General features: G+C 57.6%; 1 protein-coding gene across 4 annotated transcripts in view; it reads left to right on the plus strand.

Moving 5' to 3' along the window:
- Xg (Xg glycoprotein (Xg blood group)) overlaps window positions 1–20,862 on the plus strand; it is a 38,223-nt gene that overhangs the window by 6,886 nt on the left and 10,475 nt on the right. For 2 of the 4 annotated variants that reach the window (XM_047536007.1, XM_047536008.1), the window contains exons 2-7: window positions 3,765–3,806; window positions 6,265–6,288; window positions 13,005–13,067; window positions 15,141–15,203; window positions 18,254–18,310; window positions 20,107–20,172. In XM_047536007.1, coding sequence (XP_047391963.1) covers window positions 3,765–3,806; window positions 6,265–6,288; window positions 13,005–13,067; window positions 15,141–15,203; window positions 18,254–18,310; window positions 20,107–20,172 — 315 coding nt within the window. The remainder of the gene's footprint in view (window positions 1–3,764; window positions 3,807–6,264; window positions 6,289–13,004; window positions 13,068–15,140; window positions 15,204–18,253; window positions 18,311–20,106; window positions 20,173–20,862) is intronic. The other 2 variants (XM_047536009.1, XM_047536010.1) reach the window with 1 other exon arrangement.

Genomic DNA, 20,862 nt, shown 5'->3' on the forward strand with positions numbered 1-20,862 from the left:
GGTGGGGGGCTTTCCCAGGGGACCCCCGGCGATCCTGCATCTCCGGGGTGTCCGCACACTCCTGCGTCGCCCCAGAGAGCCCCGTCTTCACGTCTACCCATCCGTCCATCCACCCCCCCACCCATCCATCCAGGCCTCCTGGCCTCCCGGTTGGACATTTTCTTGGTGGTTTTCCTGGTGCCCGCAGAGCCAGGCAGACACAGGGCTGAGTGGCCTGGAGACAGGATGGAGTTTTCTCAGGAACTGCAGGAAAGGCGGAGGGCCAGGCTCTTTTCTCTGCTGGGCCCCCAGGTCTGGGCGTCTGGTGGGTCCCCAAGATTTTTTTTCCCCTGAACCTCAAAAGTTGGGAGTCGGGGGCGGAACTTCCGGCAGGCCTCGTGTCAATCAAGATCCGCTGGGAGCTGGAGAGACCCCCTGGCCGGGTTTGTAGGCTCCCGGGAGGGCGCACCCCAGCCTTGCCAGGGGCGCGGGCCTTCCAGGGGTAGAGGCAGACCCAGGGCGCCTCCGCTCCCCACCGCGCACCTGCAGAGCGCTGGAGAGGACGCTGGCCCGGCTTTTCCAGCAGGACTCGGGCTCTGCGGGACTTTGGGGCGGGGGCACCTTCTGGGACCCCGCGCTGGCACGCACGCCTGCGGGGGGTGTCTACGCCAACCAGGCGGCTCGGATCCACCCTCCACCCTCCAAGTCAGGCCGGCAGTCAACACGGGGCGGGAGGAATTTGTTACTTTGTTTCCTTTCGTGTCTGCAGAGCTGAGAACCCAGCCCGGACCCCCGGGCCGGCGGAGCTCCCCAGCCCAGCCGCTCTGTCTGTGGCATGGAGGGCGCGGGGTCCGCAAGGGCGCAGAGGCGGCTGGGCCGAGGTCCGCTGGTGCTGCAGGAGAAGCGGGTGAAGTCCGCCCGAGAGAGACGGCCGCTGGCCAGGGCAGCTGCTTCTGCAGGGGAGGCGGACGAGGGGGCGCGGGGCCTGCACCACACAATGGCCGGCCGGCTGCGTGCGCGCACCGTGACCGTGGCCGCCGCGGTCGGCTGGCGCTCAATTCCCCCGCGCGGCTCTGCGGCAGGGCCTCCTCCGCCCTGGCTTGGGAAAGGCCGCTCTTTTTGTGTTGTTTGTTTTCTTTTTTCTTTTTCTTTTTTTTTTTTTTTAACCCAGCCTGGGGCCTGTTTCTCCTTCGGATGGAAGTAAACGAGTCCCTGGAGCCCGGGAGGCGACCCAGAGCCAGATCTACTGCGCTCTGTTCCCTGAGGGTCAACGGAGAGGTCGGGCCTCGGGGTGGCCCCTGGGAACCGGGGTGACATCTTGCAGGCCCGACGTGTGAACTGGGAAGGGACTTGGTTGCCGGCGTAGGCAGGTGAAGGAGCGAGCTGGAGGCATCCTGTCCGCCTAGGAATCCCGGCTCCACTTTTGCAACCGGGGCGCCATGTGGCGCAGGGGCCGCGGGAGACTCGCCAGCCCAGCTGACTCCCCGCTCCGCCCTGGGGCCTAGGGATTCCAGAACAGCAGGGTTTCATTAAAAGCCACCAAGCGCTCGCTAAGCAACAAGAAAGCAAATCAGAAACAGACTGTCCCCCTCCTGCCAGAGCAAAGTCAGCTCTGAGTCAGGGCTGCAGAGTCCCCTGCCGGCCCGGGGACTCTGGGCTGTGGGCCCCTCTCCCGAGGACGGCGCGCCCCACCCCCACCTGAGAGCAAATTCCTGCCGGTCTTGCAGAACCGAAAACTCTTGCAAGGCCTGGCTTCCGAGGGAGGCTGGCTGTTTATGTAACCAGGAGGCTCGGGTGAGACCCACACCCTCCCCACGTGCGCGTGAGTCACATCTGGCAGAAACGCCTGCTTGCAAAGCAACTCTCAGAACCAGGCGAAAGCTAAAGCCCACAGTCCGCCATTCCTCTGGGCCCCGCCCTTGTCCCTGCCTGACCCCAGGGTCACCTGCAGCCTTTCAGAGCCGAAGGAGGCTGTTGAGAAGGGAATCGGAGACAGAGAAGGACCGGGCTCTGGGTCCTTCCAAGGCACCTCATAGCTGGCTCAAGACACCCCTGCTGCATGGCAACGGGCCATCTGGGGAGCACACCCCGCCTGGCCTGGCTTTTGCGATAACAGCCAGCCTCCTCCCTCGACCTCCTCCCTTGGCCTCCTCCCTCAGCCTCCTCCCTCAGAGCTGTTGTGAAACAACCTGTCAGAGGCTCCTCATGGAGCGAGATAAGACCCACGTGGCTAGGAATGTGGGCCAGGAGTGGCCTCGTGAGCACCCAGGAGGGAGGTGGCTGCCTAAGAGGCTGGGAAGAGTCCCCGTGATGTGGTGGCAGTTGTTTGTACACCGTGAAGGGAGGACAGAATCCAAATTCCTGAGCTTTGTGCATGACCCAGATGTGTGACTTGGGGACAGGGGACAGGTATCTGGGCAGGGAGGGAGGCTCGGTGCCCGGGAAGCTGCAGAGGGAGAGGTGCCTGAGGAGATCTGGGGGTTAAAGCCGTGGTAGGAGTCCTGGGAGGCCCTCTCCTCTTCTCCAGCCTCCTGGAGACCAAGACAGCTGGGAATGAAAGCGGGGCCTCATTGTTCTCCATGTGGACCAGCTTCCAGGGTGTCTCGGGGATGCAGAGGGTGACTGGAAGGGACCTGTAGGGTCCCAGCCTTTGGGAGAAGTGACCTGTCACCGTGCCACCAGCTTCAGCCTCCAGCAGAGGCCGGGTGCGCCTGCGCGGAGGCTTCTGCCCTCAGCTGCGGACGCACCTGCTCCTCTGCACTGGCCCGAATCTGCCCACGGGGTCCTGTCTGAGGCCATGGCAGGGACCGTGCACCCCTGAATGGCAGCTCTCTGACCTTCCCCCATGGCAAGGCCACCCGGGAACGGAGACGTGTGGCTGGGGACACACCGTGCGGGCTCCCTGGCCTCCTTCTGGACCTGATGGCTGAGCCCGAGTCAAGTGCAAAAGCTGCCTCTGCCTCTGTGGCCCTTCGCCTGCCCGCGCCCCGGGCTTCTCGCCTGGGAAACATGGTGTCGGCGATGCCAAGGTCCTGGGGCAGCGGGAGGGTGCCGTTCTTGGAATGCCGGCCACAGGCCTAGACAGGCCCCACGGTCCACCCAGTCGTACGGTCACCTTAGGTAGCCCGGGGGTGGCTCCAGGGGCCGCGGAGACTCCAGTCCCATGTGCAGAATGGCCCGTGTGTGCCCGTAACGCTTCCATGTCCTCTTGCCCGCTTCCACGATAAGTTTTAAATCAGTGAAAAAATCAGCTAAATTCAGATTTATAATTCCTCACGCGAGGCAAATGCAAATGCCCCTGATCGGGTCGCTTTGGGGCACCAGGACCTCCAGACGCGTCTGCGGACGCTCAGGGGCGACGCGCCTTGTCCCGAAACGGTTTCCCTCCGCGGTCGGTGGGATCCTTGCGCCCCGAGACCGGGACTCTGACGCGCAGACGGCGCACGTTTTCCACGGGGACCTGGAGAGAGCAGAGGCCTAGCTCGGGGTCCCGCCTTGTCCCCCCGGCTTGATGGCACCGCCCCGTGACTCCTCTTTGGTCCAGGGGCTGCTGGGGAAGCTGGGTTGGGGGCTGGAATTATCATCAGCTCAGGGAGCCGGGTGGAGGCCCCTGAGCTCGGGGAGTTTGCTCCTCCAGCAGGCCGCACGGTGGGGTGATCTTGGTGCCCAGAGGGACTGGCGCACCTAGGAAGTGGCATCCAGGCAGGAACGCAGGGGACCCTGCCGCTGTTGGCTTGTCACCTTTTGCTTCCCAGTGTGACGTATGCCCTCTCTGCTCCCAACAGCTCAGAGAGACTTCGACTTGTCGGACGCGCTGGACGATCCTGGTAAGTACCAGTGTGTTTCCAGGGGAGCTTGGCCTGGTCCCGGCTGGGTGGTCACTTCGGGCGGTGCCGGGAACCCCTGGGCGCTGAGATGGCTGCTCCCCACCCGAGAAGGCAGACAGCTCAGGAAAACCCGCAGACACCTTCTCCAAGTCTCTTTGCAGAGGTCTTCTCTGACCCTCGGTCTCCACGCCCGACTTGCTACGTCTGAGCCTGTGGTCAGTTCTCATCCCTTCTGGGGAGACCGCAGGACCCGCACTGGCCCTGAATCTCCGTGCTCACTCCCTGAAGGTTCTGGTGGGCCAGGCAGTCAAAATGTGGCTTCCCAAGTTCCTGAGAAGGTTCTGGAGGTCAGGTTGGCATTCGGATGGAGTCCGAGTTCTGTGAATGGCAGAAAAGAAGGCAGTTAGGAAGCAGGTTGGCTGGGAGGCAGACGCGGGGGAGCAGATTTCTATGGAGAGAAACATCCAACACCAGCCGACACCCAGGAAGAACCCTCGGGTCTGGGCACTGCCGGGCTGGCCCTCTGCCGCCTCTCTACCCCCACTTCTGTCTCTGACCCCGGTTTTCCCGGAGGGCAGGTAGGAACTGTCCTCGGGGCGATAGGAACAGCTCAGGGCTCCTGCCGAGGTGGTTTGGCAGGGCTCCTGCCAAACGTCTTCCCACGGACAGACACGAATGGACCGTTGTCAGTGGAATAGTACTCAGTCATAAAAAGGCAGACTTAGGCTACCATGTGGATGGACCTGGAAGACGTTCTGAATGAAGGACGCCAGACCCCAAAAGTGACATCATGCATGATCCTGTTTTATGTGAAGGGTGCAGAATAGGGAAATCCATTATGTGAGCTGCCTTTTCATTGTGGGGAGCAAAAGACCTCATGGAACAACGTAGAGGAGGGGAAGTTGATTTGGGGCTCAAGGTCCCAGAGGCTCAGTCCATGGTGGGCGACTCCATGACTCTGGCCCAAGGTGAAGCAGAACAAAATGGCGGAAGGGCCTGGAGGAGGAGAGCAGCTCAGGACGTGGCACCAGGAAGCAGAGAGAGCTCTGCTCACCAGGGACCAGATATAAACCCCATGGAGCCAGGGACAGGATAGAGTCCCCAAGGAGCCAGGGACAGGATATAGTCCCCATGGAGCCAGGGACAGGATATAGTCCCCAAGGAGCCAGGGACAGGATATAGTCCCCAAGGAGCCAGGGACAGGATATAGTCCCCAAGGGAGCCAGGGACAGGATATAGTCCCCAGGGAGCCAGGGACAGGATATAGTCCCCAAGGCATATCCCCAGTGACCCAGCTCCTCCAGCCACACCCCACCTGCCTTGAGTTACCACCTGGTTTATTGTGGCTCATGGTTTCAGAGGTTCAGTCCATGGTGGGCGACTCCATGGCTCTGGCTCAAGGTGAGGCAGAACAAGATGGCGGAAGGGCCTGGAGGAGGAGAGCACTGGGCTCATGATGGACAGGAAGCTGAGGGAGGGGAAGGGGACCCAGGGAGGACCCTCCCCCTCCAGCCACGGCCCATTTGCCGACAGTGGCCACCCGGTCAGTGCAGGATGGACTGACGAGGTTCCAGCTCTCGAAACCCAGCCGTCTCACCTCTGAACCTTCCTGCCTGACACTGGATTTCGGAGACACCCCATATCCAAACCATAGCATCCACATAGACGGAAAGTAGATTATCGGGGCTCAGGCGTGGGGGGGGGACGGGAGTGCTGTGTACCTGTTCCCACTGGGGCCCCAGCCACGCCTTAGCCGGCTAATGGCAGACGACTCTTCAGACTGAACTTCTAGTAAATACCCTGGTCCTTGAAAGGACTGTGGTCATTGGACACCAGTGGGACTCCCATCTGCTCAACTCTGTGAGGACCCCAACCTCATGCTGTCCCCACAGGCCCACCTACACCCACAGCCAGGTCACTGAGCAGGATGGCGCCTTGAGCACTCCCCACCTGATACCCACATCCAAGAATCCTGACCTCGCAAGGCCACAGATATCCCCACACCCCCTTTTCCTGGCACCCGTGGGCATTCAGTAAACGTTTGCAGGGTGAATAAATGAGTGGGGGAGAGAAAGTGAGAGGAGGCGCCATTTGGAGAGCCAGGGATGTCTCACTATGGTTTTTCCCCACTTCTGTCACGTGTGGTTCCACAGGGGTGAAACCTCCCGTCCCAAGGTGTGTGGCACCCGGCGAGCACGCTCACCTGTCTGGGATGCTCCCAGCCGGATTGGCCATCTCGTGGGCACCCACACAGCCCAGGGCAGGCCAGTGGGCATCTACACGAGGGAGTTTCCTTTTTCATGGCTGCACAGTGCTCTGTGGGAAATGCGCTCAGACTCTTTATGGCTTTGCATTTTATTTTCATTTTTTTTTTTTCACGAGCGCATCAGGGGCCTTTGTTTGAGCTGCTGATAAATCTTCACTGCTCATTGAGTTTATCTTCTCTCTTTGTTCACAGAACCGACCAAGAAGCCGAGCTCAGGTGAGTGGCGTTTTTTGGGCGTTGCTGAGGCTGGGTGCTTTTGAAGGGATGGGCGAAGGCAGTTTATAGGGCTGTGGGGGTGTCGGGAGGAGGAGGAGAGGGGCCTGTCGTACGCGTTGTGAGCAAATCCCGGTCACGAGGGAAATGCCAATCAAAACCACAGGGAGAAACTCCCTCGTTATCCACTAGGACGGCCAAAATTTAAGGGCTAGATAATAACAGGTGTTGGCGAATGCTTGGGGGCATTGGAACGCTTTAACGTGGGCTCTTAAGTGACACGGTTGCTCTAGGAAGAGGTTTGTAACTGGCTTGCAGACTTAAACAGAGCTGGTCAGGCCAGTGCATGCCTGTCGTCCCAGCAGCTCAGGAGGCTGAGGCAGGAGGATCGCAAACTGGAGGCCAGCCTCAGCCATTTAGCAAGACCCTAAGCAACTCAGCAAAACCCTGTCTCCAAATAAAGTTTAAAAAGGGGTGGGGATGTGGCTCAGTGGTTAAGCACACCTGGGTTCAATCCCTGGTACCAAAAAAATTTTTTTTATTAAAATAGATGAAGGATGGTAGGATCCAAAACCCCACTCCTAGGCATATACCACCCAGAAGTGGAAGCAGGTGTTCAAAGAAAACACTTGCAAACGATGTTCGTTGAAGCACTGTTGGTAAAGCAAAAGGGAGACGCAGTACCGTGTCCATCAGAGGATGAATGGATCTGTACCATGTGCTTCTTCCGCATTGTGGAATATTACTCAGCCATGAAAAGGAATAAGGTGGTCCATTCCTGCAGTGGAGTATTACTCAGTCAGGAAAAGGAATGAAGCCCTGTCACCAGCTACAACATAAAAACAAGGTGCTCAGTGAGAGAAGCCAGACCCAACGGGCACAGACACAGGATCCCATGGATATAAAATGTCCAGAAGAGAGAAACCTAAAGAGATGGAAAGTGGGCTATTTGGTGGCCACGAGGAAGGTGGAGTGACCTTGGGTGGATTTCAGGGTCGCCTTTGGGGATGACAAGGGTGCTCTGGCACAAGTTAGAGGTGACATTGACACAACGTCGCCACTGAATCTCGGCTCACAAAGGTTTGATTTTGTTTAGAAAGTCACCATGGCTCACGCTGCAGTTCCGGAGTCGAACACTGGGGGCGGTAGTGAGCGTTGAAGGGCCAAGAGGTCCGTCCTAATGCTGTTCAGAGGGTCACCATGGCGCACCCTGCAGTTGCTGAGCCATCCACCGGGGGCGATAGTGAGCATTGATGGGCCAAGAGGTTCCTCCTAATGCTGTTCAGAGGGTCACCATGGCGCACCCTGCAGTTCCTGAGCCGACCACTGGGGGCGGTAGTGAGCACTGAAGGACCAAGAGGTCCACCTTAAAGCTGTTCAGAGGGTCACCATGGCTCACCCTGCAGTTCCTGAGCCGACCACTGGGGGCGGTAGTGAGCACTGAAGGACCAAGAGGTCCATCTTAAAGCTGTTCAGAGGGTCACCATGGCGCACCCTGCAGTTCCTGAGCCGACCACTGGGGGCGGTAGTGAGCATTGAAGGTCCAAGAGGTTCAGTCCATGGTGGGCGACTCCATGGCTCTGGCCCAAGGTGAGGCAGAACATCATGGGGAAGGGCCTGGAGGAGGAGAGCAGCTCAGGATGTGGCACCAGGAAGCAGAGAGAGCTCTGCTCACCAGGGACCAGATATGAACTCCATGGAACTAGGGACAGAATATAGTCCCCAAGGAGCCAGGGACAGGATATAGTCCCCAAGGAGCCAGGGACAGGATATAGTCCCCAAGGAGCCAGGGACAGGATATAGTCCCCAAGGAGCCAGGGACAGGATATAGTCCCCAAGGGAGCCAGGGACAGGATATAGTCCCCAAGGAGTCAGGGACAGGATATAGTCCCCAAGGAGCCAGGGACAGGATATAGTACCTAGGGGATGTCCCCAGTGGCCACCTCCTCCAGCTGTACCCACCTGCCCACAGTCACCACCCAGTTAATCCATTGAAGTGGATTAATCCACTGTTGGTTTACACCTCTCAGAGCCCAGGCATTTCACCTCTGAGCTTTCATGCATTGTGTCCCCCTGTGATCTTTTAGGGGACCCTCACATCCAAACGGTCACAGAACAACTCTGGAACTAGGAAGAATATAAATAACGTACATATGAAACCAGCGTGTGGGTCTCTGAACCCACACTGGAGAGCAGTTCCCTAAATAAGAGCAGGTGGCCCTTGGGGCTCTGGGTCAGAGCACCTGCTTGGCAGGGTGAGACCCTGGCACAGTGCAAGAAATGAATAAATAAATGAGGGCGACCCTGAACGGAAAGATTGACAGATTCCATGACATTCAACTGAGCGCCTCTGTTTTATGCCAAAAGCTTAAAAAAAAAAAAAAAAAAAAACCCACGCTGAACATTAGGAAGGGACACTTTCCAGCCTTGACCCCCCTAGGATTGGGAGACCCTCTCTACAAAACCTCGCCTCCTCGAAGGGGCTGGGGCTGGGGCTGGGTGGCAGAGCACTCGCCTAGCACGTCCGAGGCTCTGGGTTCGACTCTCAGCACCGCGTGTCAATAAAACGGAAGATCCATTGACAACTGGAGAAAACTGTTTAAAAAGAGGAACGAGCCCCGCTGAGGACGAACCATGCACCTGATGTTTTCCAATCAGGAAGAGAAGTGAAGTGATCGGAAGTGACCGTTGTTGGTGACAAAACTTCAGCGGGATGTGCATAAAAGGAGGATCCCGACTCTGATGCAGGAAACTGATAACTGAACCACTAGCCCCACCCCAGACCCCAGACCCCAGCCTGTGTTGGAGACGGCTCGCAGAATCCGGGGACAGCACTGTCCCCCGGGAGGTCCAGACAGAAGACGGACGAGCTCTGTGAACCCACAACACAGGACAGCCTGGTTCCCGTGGAAGGAGATACTGGCTTCAAGGAAGACCCGAGGGAGGACCGGCGCGCTTGAGTTCTGCCCCATCTGCGGGTGGAGAAGATGGAGACCATGAGTCAAATGGCAGCTCACAGCCGGGCGATGAGGGCACCGCCCTTCTCCTCACGACGCAGGAGAGTCTGGCGTGGTGGACGAGCGGCTCTAGATCTTGTGGGGCCCAGAGGCAAATCGGAGAAATGCTTGAAAATTAAAAGTGACGTATATAAAAGTGGTGGTTGACAGAGACTCAGATTGTTATGTTTATGGTTTAGAGGTGACGTGACCCCCCAAAGCTCGTGTGAGACCAGGCAGGATGTTCAGAGCTGGGTGATTGGCTTACGGGAGGTGTGACCTGCTCAGTGGATTAATCCACTTGACTGGACTAACCGGGTGGTGACTGTAGGCAGGTGGGGTGTGGCTGGAGGAGCTGGGTCACTGGGGACATGCCTTGGGGACTATATCCTGTCCCTGGCTCCTGGGGATTATATCCTGTCCCTGGTTCCTTGGGGACTGTATCCTGTCCCTGGCTCCTTGGGGACTCTATCCTGTCCCTGGCTCCCTGGGGACTATATCCTGTCCCTGGCTCCTTGGGGACTATATCCTGTCCCTGGCTCTATGGGGACTATATCCTGTCCCTGGCTCTATGGGGACTATATCCTGTCCCTGGCTCCTTGGGGACTATATCCTGTCCCTGGCTCCTTGGGGACTATATCCTGTCCCTGGCTCCTTGGGGACTATATCCTGTCCCTGGCTCCTTGGGGACTATATCCTGTCCCTGGCTCCCTGGGGACTATATCCTGTCCCTGGCTCCTTGGGGACTATATCCTGTCCCTGGCTCCATGGGGTTTATATCTGGTCCCTGGTGAGCAGAGCTCTCTCTGCTTCCTGGTGCCACGTCCTGAGCTGCTCTCCTCCTCCAGGCCCTTCCGCCATTTTGTTCTGCCTCACCTTGGGCCAGAGCCATGGAGTCACCCACCATGGACTGAGCCTCTGAAGCCATGAATGAAATTACACTTTTCCTCCTGTAAGATGTTCTCGTCTGGCCTTTTGATCGCAATGACGTGAAATCTGCGGAGTACAATGATGGGACAACAGCCCTAGGAGCCGTGGCTCAGAGGACTTGGGAGGTCCCTCGGTGACCGTCTACTTGCTCAGCGTTGGTGGTGCCCCAGCTCCATCCGCAGAAGCACAAAAATTAAAAATGAAATAAGTTCATGAGGGAGAGAGAGAAAGAGGGCAGTGAGCACAGAGCAGGAAAGCTGGAAGTGAGCTTTGGTGAGACTGTGTCTTGGTACCTGAGAGCGGTTGCAGTGGCAAAGAAAACAGGTGGGAAACCAGTCACCCGAGCTCGGGGCTGGGGCGAGGGCCGTTCCCAAGGGTAGTATAGGGTAAATGTCCACCTAGGGCCACGTGTCAAGTGAATGCTGGAGCAGCCCTGAGTATGAGGAGGACGGTTTAATTTGGGGGGGACACAGGAGTCTTAGTACCTCCAAGTGGTGAGAAAGTACAGGTCTGTACAATCAGAAAAACTGGATGATGTTTAATTTTGTTTTTTCAACAGGAATGCTTCACCATGAAGCCGCACACCCAGCCCTGTTTATTTTTTATTTAGAGACAGGGTCTCACTAAATTGCAGAGGCTGGCCTCCAACTGGCGATCCTCCTGCCTCAGCCTCCCGAACTGCGGGGATGACAGGCGAGCGCCACCACACCCGGCTGATTATGTCTGTTTTTTTAACAATAACAACTATCAAGTGTGGTCAAAAAAAAAAAAAAAAAAAAGAAAGAAATTCTGGCAGGCATACGGCCAGCTGCGGTTGGGTGTAAAACACACACAGATAACTTTCATGAGAAAAGATCCCCAGCCCAGATACTCAAAGAAAGGTCATTTTAAAACACTGCGCGAATTTAAACTGTATCCACCCGGCACGGTGGCCCACACCTGTCATCCCTGGGGATGGGGAGACTGAGGCAGGAGGATCCCAAGTTCAAAGCCAGCCTCAACCAAAACGAGGCCCTAAGCAACTGAGTGAGACCCTGTCTCTCAATAAAATCCAAATAGGGCTGGGGAGGTGGCTCACGGGTTGCGTGTCCCCGAGTTCAATCCTCAGTACCTACAAAAACAGGAAAAAAAAATTTTTAAACCCCAGAAAAAGTCACATATAAGTCACAGCACCCTTTATACCAACATGCAGTTTTATCTGCCGGTGAGAAACAATGAGGTCGTTTTATGGAGGGCTATTTTGAGGCTGCTGCGGGCACGTCTGAGCGCTTATGTTTAGTTCTCCACTCCGCGGAAGGACTTGACGAGATGGGTGGGGACGCAGCCCGGTCTCCCGCCCGTGTGCAGCGGGGCGAGGGCGGGAGGAGACGCTGGCCGGGTGTCTTTGCAGCATCAAATGCTCCTTCATTAGAGGCCTCGGGATGGGCAGGATGGACGTGGGTGTATCAAGGACCTCACGTGGGCGGGAAGAGCGAAGCCTGGCTCCGGCTGCAGATGGGGATCCCCGGAGGTAGACGACACGGTGTCAATGCCAAGTGCACCCGGGAAAATCCATCAGGGCTTCCGGGCACAGACTTAGGTCGTTAAAGCTCTTTAAAAAAATCCTCCGAGAGGCGCAGGATCCTGCTTCATTCCGACTTTTTACCCGGGGAAACGGGTCCGGGAGCCGGCAGTTAGGACGGTGGGCCCTCCCCTTGTGCGAGTCAAGCAACTGCCCTGCTGCATCAGCAACCGGGGAAGGCAAAGCAGACCCGCACTGAGACCCAGCTGGACCGCGCCTGGGTATCCACCCTGCAGAATGAGAGTCATCTTGGGACGGTGATCCATGCACACCCAGGTTTACTGCAGCTCCAGTCACAAGGGCCAACCAGGAACCAGCACAGGTGTCCATCAAGGAATGCCTGGATGAAGAACACGTGGTACGTGTGTGCAATGGAATATTATTCAGCCATGAAGAAGGACGAAGTCATGCCATTGGCAGGAAAATGGGCGGAACTACCGACCGTGATGTTAAGTGAAATAAGCCAACCTCAGGAGATCAAGGGTCGTGGGCTTTCTGTCCTAGGAGGAAGCTGGAGACGGAGAAGGAAAAGAAGGGTCAGAGAATCTCAAGAAAATCAAAGGGAGATCAGTAAAGAGGCCCGAGGGGATGGTCCCGGGGAAGGATACTGGCCAGACTCTGGTTACGTCATGTGCGTGTATCAATGCGCGACAACGCATCCCGTTGGCAGCGGTGAAGCTCCCATATAAAACGTGCGAGCGCAAAGGACGGGCGTCTGGCGGGAGCACATGCAGATGCCCGGGCCTTGGGCGGCAGAGGCCGGCAGCCACTTAGAGGCAGGGCTTTGGCGCGGGGTCAGGCACTGTGGGTCGTACGGGAAGCTGTGCAGAGGCTGCTGTGCCAACCCTACAGCGTTTTCTAGCAGAGACGTGAGCGTCTCTGGGCTGGGGGACCCATGGGGTGCCTGGCACCAAATCCCAGCCCGAGGGAACATGGGTGCCTTGCAAAGAGAAAACAGCCCCAAGAGCTCTAGTTGCCATGTCTTACCTGCTTCTTCGGGGATCGCTGGCTCCATTTTGCATTTTATTTAGAGGCAGGGTCTTACCGAGTTGCTCAGGGCCTTGCTAAGTTGCTGAGGCTGGCCTCCAACTTGCCATCCTCCTGCCTCAGCCTCCGGAGCTGCTAGGATCGCAGGCGTGCGCCACCGTGCCTGGCCTGAGGTGGGTATTTTGCAGGCTGCCCCTAAAAGGGTCTTTGGGGGTCTTCTGATCATGCCTTCGTGTTCCCCACAGATATCTACCCCAAGCCGAGGCCCCCTTACGGCCCCCAGCCTGGAACCTCGGACCACGGAAGCAGTGAGTTGCGCCCGCGAGCCCGCCCGGGGGTGCGGGGATCCGAACCCGGAGCTTCCAGAGACGAAGCCGCGGTTTTATTTTCCTTTGGCTGCAGGGTGCCCGGGGGTGCCTGAGTTCTGCTCCCAGAAGTGGAGGGTCCTCTTCCCAGTGGTTTTGAGGTTTCTCAGGAAGGTTGGCTCTTCCCGCCCCGCGGGATTCATTCCGCCCGCCCCTGAAGAACATGCCGGTCCGGCAACACGCAGAAGCTTGCTGGCCGTTCTGGTCGAGAAATTCGATAGCGATTCCATAGCCCGAAAAATTTAAAATGTAAAGCCAGCTAAGTCGCGAAGCTTCTGGAACCTCTTCCGGCTTCGGATGCTCAGGGGCCCAGGAGCATGGTCTTTGCGTTGAAATAAACCCATTCACGGGGATGGGACTCCTCTTGCAAAGGTTCCTGAAAAATGAAGATAGAGGTTGGACTTTGTCTTCAAAAAGAACCAGCCCCGGGGGCATGGGCCTGTGATCCCAGCCAGTTGGGAGGCTGGGGCAGGAGGATCGCAAGTTGGAGGCCAGCCTCAGCAGTTTGGTGAGGCCCTAAGCAATTTGCAGAGACCCTGTCTCAAAATAAAAACATAAAAAGTCCATGGGGCTGGGGATGTGGCTCTGTGCTGAAGCACCCCTGGGTTCCATCCCTGGCACCCCAAACCAATAAGTCAGGGAAGCCAAGGAGGCCGTGAGGCCGTTACCTCCCCCCAGCCTTTCTAAATCTGCGGTCCCGCGGGGCGCGACTGTTTTGGGAAGCCGGGTGGAAATGCATCATGGAAGAGGCTGCTGGCTAGCTCTGCAGGACAAGCCCAGGTCCCTGGGGCTTTCCGGGCCCAGGACCTGTGTGGACACGGCCCTTCCCAGCCCCGCGTGACTCAGGCGCGCCAGGATCTGGGCGGCGAGGGAGGGCCCGGGTGACTCAGAGCTCCATCTTCTGAGTCGCGCCTCCGGGAAGAGCAGTCCTGCTCTCTGGCTCTGGTTCCGTGCCTTCAGCCCACCGGCTGCCTTTAGAGAGGCCGCCCGGAGGGTGAGCCCTTCCATAGTACGGCCCCCTGTTGACACCGGAGTACGAGCTGCATGTTTGACATCCTCTGCGTGACTGTCACCCGATACAATGTAACTGCTACGCAGTCGGGAGGCTGAGGCAGGAGGATCCGAGTTCCAAGCCAGCCTCCGCCAAAGTGAGGCCCTAAGCAACTCAGGGAGACCCTGTTTCTCAGTAAAATGCAGAAAAGGCTGGGGAGGGGGCTCAGGGGTCGGGCGCCCCTGAGTTCAATCCCTGGTACGTCCCACCACCAATTAGTTGTTGCCCCTGCTGGTGGAGAACCAGGAAGAGAAGAAAATCTACCCCATGCGAGTGATGCCATCTGTCACCAAGTGCTCCTGATCTGCGTTGGCACAGGCTGCTGCCTGTGCTTCACGTAGTCCAGGTGATTGACACTCTCCACGTGTCAATCTTTTTTTTTTTTTTTTTTTTTTTGGTACTAGGACTTGAACCCAGAGGCGCTTAACCACTGAGCCACATCCCCAGCCCTATTATTATTATTATTATACTGAAACAAGGTCTCACTAAGTTTCTCAGGGCCTCACTACATAGCTGAGACTGGCCTCCAACTTGCAATCCTCCTGCCTCAGCCTCCCTGGGATCACAGGTGAGCACCACCCCACCCAGAGCAAATGCCGCTCTTAATCTGATGTGGATAAGCAGCTGCCGGGTACTCTGAGGGCCTGCTGTTGGCAATTAAAATCTGATGCCGGAACTCCATGCCCCGGAGTCACGGGGGAACGCAGATGAGTGTTAGCAGGAGTTTGCCTCTGCGACCCCATTTCTGCCGCTGACACAGGATCTCATTTAAGCCGAGGCAGGAAACACTCGTGGACGCTTTGCCTGGTGGTACACGGGGCCTGGGAATACGTATAGAGCATGCCCAAAGCGACAGACAGGGTGTGGGAGGGAGATTCCTGCAGAAAGAACCTCCCGTGCAAAGGTCCTGGGGTCACAGTGAACCTGCCACTCTCTTCCTGAAGTCCCGTGTCCTTTTCCTGCAGATATCTACCCAAGGCCGAAACCCCAACCCCACCCACAGCCCGGGAATTCCGACCACGGCGGAGGTAAGGATAGCGGACGACGAGGTCCGCTTCAGATTCTAGATGCGACTTACCAGGAAGGACCTGAGATCCCATACGCAGTGCCCGTGGGTTCGTTTGCTCCTGAGACACGTTTGCCATGAGTCTCGTTCTGTTGCTGACCGGCACCCGGGAACTGCAGGACGTTCAGAGCAAATGCACTGCCTGCCTTTATTTGGGCTCCATTGATGGAACGTATTGCACTCAGAGGTGTTTCAAGGGACGTGTGAGGGAAGAGGCGATACTGATTTGTTGGTTCGTTCTTATTTGTGGGTTGTGACAGTCGGTTTTCCATAGCTATGACAAAATACCCAAGACTGGGGACTTTATAAAGAGGTTTAGTTCGCTCACAGTTGTGGAGGCTGAGGAGCGTGGTGCATGGCTCTGTGTGACTTTGGTGAGGACCTCCCTGCCTCTACCACATGGTGACATCTAGCTGCTCTTCTACACACGCACGAAAAAGAGAACAGATGAGAGCACTGTTCCTCGTGGTTTTTAACAGCAGGTTTTTACTTCCTACCTGGGTTTGCTTTCTGTTACTATCACAAACTATCCAAGGCTGGCTGCGTTAGAAAGAAAAGAGACTTATTCAGCCCAGCCTCGGAGGCCAGAAGTCTACACAGCACCACGCCGGTTCTGCCTAGGGCTTGCTTGGGCGGGTGGTATTAGAGCAGGAGACCCAGGAAGAGGGAGATCAGATGGCCAGGGAGGAAGCCACACAGCCATTCAGGGCCCGGCTTGGTCGCTTGCAGTAGCTAACCAGGGTCCCGGGAGTTCCTGCCAAGGAACACACCCACTGGGCTGTGGGCGTTTCCCAGCGTGGCCTTGGCAGTTGTGTCCCAGTGTGGACCCAGGGAAGACCACTCGGGAAAGATGTACTGATCCGCAGACGTGGAGCAGTCTCGGGGACTCCCCAACAAGGGGCAGACTGTGCCCACGGACTCCGGGGTGGGAGAAGATATATTGGTCCATTTTTTTGTGACTGTAACAAAATACACAAGGCAGGCTGCTTTGTAAAGAAAAAGAGGTTTGCTTGGGCTCCTGGTTCTGAAAGTGGGAGGTCAAGGAGCCCCATGGATGAAGTGTCCATGCAGGAACATCTGGGGAGAGACCCAAGCCCTACCAGACCAGGGCAGCTCCCCATGGCTCCCGGGAGCACCCGTCCTGATTCCCAGAGAACAAAGACCGCAGACCACAGTCCCGAGGACGGACTCAGTGTGAGTGGGGGCTCCATGGCTGCGGCCCAAGGTGAGGCAGAACAAAATGGCGGAAGGGCCTGGAGGAGGAGAGCAGCTCAGGACGTGGCACCAGGAAGCAGAGAGAGCTCTGCTCACCAGGGACCAGATATTAACCCCAAGGAGCCAGGGACAGGATATAGTCCCCAAGGAGCCAGGGACAAGATATAGTCCCCAAGGAGCCAGGACAAGATATAGTCCCCAAGGAGCCAGGGACAGGATATAGTCCCCAAGGAGCCAGGGACAGGATATAGTCCCCAAGGAGCCAGGACAAGATATAGTCCCCAAGGAACCAGGGACAGGATATAGTCTCCATGGAACCAGGGATAGGATATAGTCCCCAAGGAGCCAGGGACAGGACATAGTCCCCAAGGAGCCAGGACAAGATATAGTCCCCAAGGAGCCAGGGACAGGATATAGTCCCCAAGGAGCCAGGGACAGGATATAGTCCCCAAGGAGCCAGGGACAGCATATAGTCCCCAAGGAGCCAGGGACAGGATATAGTCCCCATGGAGCCAGGGACAGGATATAGCCCCCAAGGAACCAGGGACAGGATATAGTCCCCAGGGAGCCAGGACAGGATATAGTCCCCAAGGAGCCAGGGACAGGATATAGTCCCCAAGGAGCCAGGGACAGGATATAGTCCCCAAGGAGCCAGGGACAGGATATAGTCTCCAAGGAGCCAGGGACAGGATATAGTCCCCAAGGAGCCAGGGACAGGATATAGTCCCCAGGGAGCCAGGGACAGGGTACGGTCCCCAAGGCATGTCCCTAGTGACCAGCTCCTCCAGCCACACCTCCTGCCCATGGTCAGCACCCCGGATTCCACTCAAGTGGGTTCATCCGTGGAAGGTGGAGGCCGTGGAACTGTGACCAGTTCACCTCTGCACCTTCTTGCAAGGCTCACACGACCCTTGGGGACACCTCCTGTCTAGACGGTGACTCAGCGTAGGTGATGAAGGAAGCAGCTCTTTTGGGCTCACAGTTCTGGCCCCAGGTCCAGGGGCTGCACGGGTGTGGCTGGCTGGTCCCGAGGCCGCCCAGGGACATTGGTAGTGAGAGGCACTGAGCGGCGGGGACCTCGGCAGGCTGGCTGTGGAGCAGACCCTCCTAGAGACCCCAGCCCATCCCTCTGGTCATGCAGGCGGCCTCGGCTCTGAGGACGGAGCCCTGCTCACCCCTCCAGGGTCCCTGCTCCCACCTCCCCGAGCCTCCAGCGGAGGCTGCTTCTCAACATGACAATCGGTGATTGAAACCAGAGCAAGGCCTGGCCCGATCCCCCAGGGTTCCCACCCGCACATAGTAGGTTCTCAGTTACCGGCAGTGAGCGCCCGGCTGCCAGCCCTCCCGGGAAGGGCCAGGTCCCCGAGGAGCCGGTCGGTGGGTGGAGGCTTTGAGGTCCTGCGCGCGTCGCCCCGGATGTGAGGCCCCCGCCTAGCCCAGGCCCTGGCGTGCGGAGGGACAGGCCATGTGCCACTCGGGACCTGAAGGAAGGGCAGGGGCTGGAGCCGCGTCCAGCACTGAGCTCGGGTTGGACGATGCGTCTGGCGTCGGAGGAACCTCGGGGAAGCCTCCTGGAGGCGGGGGATGGAAGACGTGCAGAAGGGCCCGCAGCCCCTCTGGCCCCGGGACACCCAGCAGGCGGGGTCATGGGGACAGACCCCTGGGGGTCCCCACAGGAGCCCGGCTCAGGCACAGGGCCCCTCCCCAAAATGTGGCCTCCCTCCAGGGCGCCTGCAGATGCGGGCTTGGCGGAGGAGCGTGGGCGGGACCGGGACTCAGGCTGCGCTCTGCCCACAGGTTACTATAGCAACGGGGATGATGGACGCTACCCGCCCAAGCCCAGGCCGCCCGCAGGTACGTAGGTGCGGCGCTGCTCTGGGCCTCGCAGGTGCCCAGAGAGGGCGGGCGGGGAGGGACGTCACTTCCCCAGGAGGAAAACGGGGTCAGTCCATCCCGGTGTCCGGGGCTTGTTCACCGACCCGCATCTCAAGCCATGTGGTCGTGATGGGCGCGGGGAGCTCACCTGTCATCCCGGGGACTCGGGAGGCCGAGGCCGGAGGATGGCCGTTGGAGGTCAGCCTCAGCAACTGAGCAGAGCTGCCAGCAACTCAGTGAGACCCTGTCTGAAATTTAAAATACCAAAAGGGCTTGGGATGTGGCTGGGCGGTGAAGCACCCGGGATCAGTCCCCGTATTCAAAAAACACTTGGGGTCATTTCCAGGTAAAATTACCTGCCTGTCGGTGTGAATTTGTGTATCTTTACATGTATTCACATATATATAGAATATCTATAGGTACAGCTTTCTGTGCATATACCTTCACTTATCTCTTTATATTTTTGTCTTTATACTTTTAATATATTATAGAAGGAGGTAAGTGTGATAGTTGTGGTTTTCTGTATGTCTGTATACACCTTCCTGTGTATACAAATGGATATAACTTAGTGCATACATACCATTTATATATATATATGTGTGTGTGTGTGTGTGTGTCTATGCATCTTTGCATGTTTAGCTCTGCCTTTGCACACACATATACATTGTAAAAGTCTATACATATCGTGTGTATAGACCTTTGAGTGTGTCTATTATGTTTTTATATGAATATTTCTTAATATTCCTAGGCAAATGCACACCTGTGTAACTGCACAGACACCTTTATATACACACTTACCTCTGTGTGTACATTATCATGTGCAATGCATGCCTACACTTCAATCTGTCCCTTTATCCATGTATGCATATGTTTGTATGTTTGCACCTCTTAATGCCCCGTCTATATCTCTTTATGTAAATGACTTTAGATATATTGATGTCTACCTGTGTAAATATCTGCATATGCACGCATGTGTGTGTAGCACGGATGCATCTCTCTGTGCGTCCAGAGGCATACACGGGTGTCTGTAGCTTCATGCATGATCGCGTGCATCTGTAGGTGCCTTTCCCTGTGTACAGGTGTGTGCAGTACGTAGTGCATTTCGCAGACACGCGGGCATGCGTGTGGGGTTTGCATGCACGCCCGTGGGGTTTGCGTGCACACACAGCCGGTTCTAAGGCGGGCAGGCACTCACACAGGCAGACGGACGCCTGTACCAACTTCTCAGAGCAAGTTCTCCCGGGAGGGCGAGCACCCCGCAGAGACCCGCGTGCGCTTGAAGGCAGGACGTCCGTCTTTCTTTGCGGCTGCCGAGGTGTCTCTGGAGGCAGCTCCTGGAAGGTGGGGCCATGCAAAGCTGGTGCACCCCCACCTTTTCCGCAAGACGAACAGGCAGTGAACCGGCAGCTCAGCCTTCGAGCGCATTAAAGTCACGAGCCTGCCGAGCGCCAGGGCAGAGAAACCTCTGCAGCTCAGCAGAGCAAGGCTGAGAGCGTCTGCCATCGGTCCGGTGCTCTGCGGGGCCGTGCTCTTGATGTGGGCGGTTCTGGACGGGGGCGGCCGGTCCCGCTTGAGTCTCCCTGCAGTAGCAGCATGCACCGCGTGGATGGGAGCCCCCGGCCAGGCCTGAGCCTTGCTGTCAGATCCGCCTCCTGGAGGACGTCCCTTGGCTCTCCCGATGCATCTGTTGCCCCCGCCCTGAGCCAGTCATAGGGTCACGGCTGGGGACCCCCAGGCTGAGCCTGCGGGTCCCTAAGTTCCTCCTCCCCCGACAGGCGGGGGCGGCGGCAGCACCAGCGGCGGCGGCGGCGGCGGCTACAGCAGCTATGGAGACGCAGACGGTAGGACACCGGGCTGCGGGCGGTGGGCCTGGGGACGGAGGCGCTGGTCATGCCAGTTAGGTGGCCTGGGGCCTCGCCTCGGGGGTCTTCGTGAGCCGGCTGCCTCGTGCCGAGCGCCCGTCTGCGCTGGGCGGACCGTCCCTGCACCCGGGGGTCCCGCGTTCTGCACCCACACGCTCACACCTTTGTTCAGTGGGGGCCGCGCAGCCAACCCAGCCTTCCGCGGGATTCTGCCCCCGGTCAGGAGCTTCCGGCGGGAGCCCCAGCGGACTCCTTCTCCTGGTTTCCTATTTTTAATTCTTCCGCAGTGCTGGGGATGGGCGCTCAACCCTGAGCCACAGCCTCAGCCCTTTATTTAAAAACAAAGATATTTTATTTTTGAGAGAGGATTTCAATTCTGTGGCTTAGGGTCTGGCTAAGTGGCTGAGGCTGGCCTCCAACTTGCCATCCTCCTGCCTCAGCCTCCCGAGCTGCTGGGAAGACAGGCGGGCGCCATCGTGTCCAGCTCAAGCTCTGTCCTTATAAGTCTGGTCCTAGGAGACCGAGAAGCTTTGGGGCGTGGGGGGCGGGCAGCTAGGACGTGGTATTTGGGAAGAGGGCAGAGTCTCCAGGCCGAGCTCTGTGAGCTGACGCGACTCTCCAGTCCACAGGCAGGGCGCGGTTCATTCATCAAAGCTGTGGGGCATTTTG

This window comes from Sciurus carolinensis, chromosome X (assembly GCF_902686445.1).
Source record: "Sciurus carolinensis chromosome X, mSciCar1.2, whole genome shotgun sequence".
Taxonomy (NCBI): domain Eukaryota; kingdom Metazoa; phylum Chordata; class Mammalia; order Rodentia; family Sciuridae; genus Sciurus; species Sciurus carolinensis.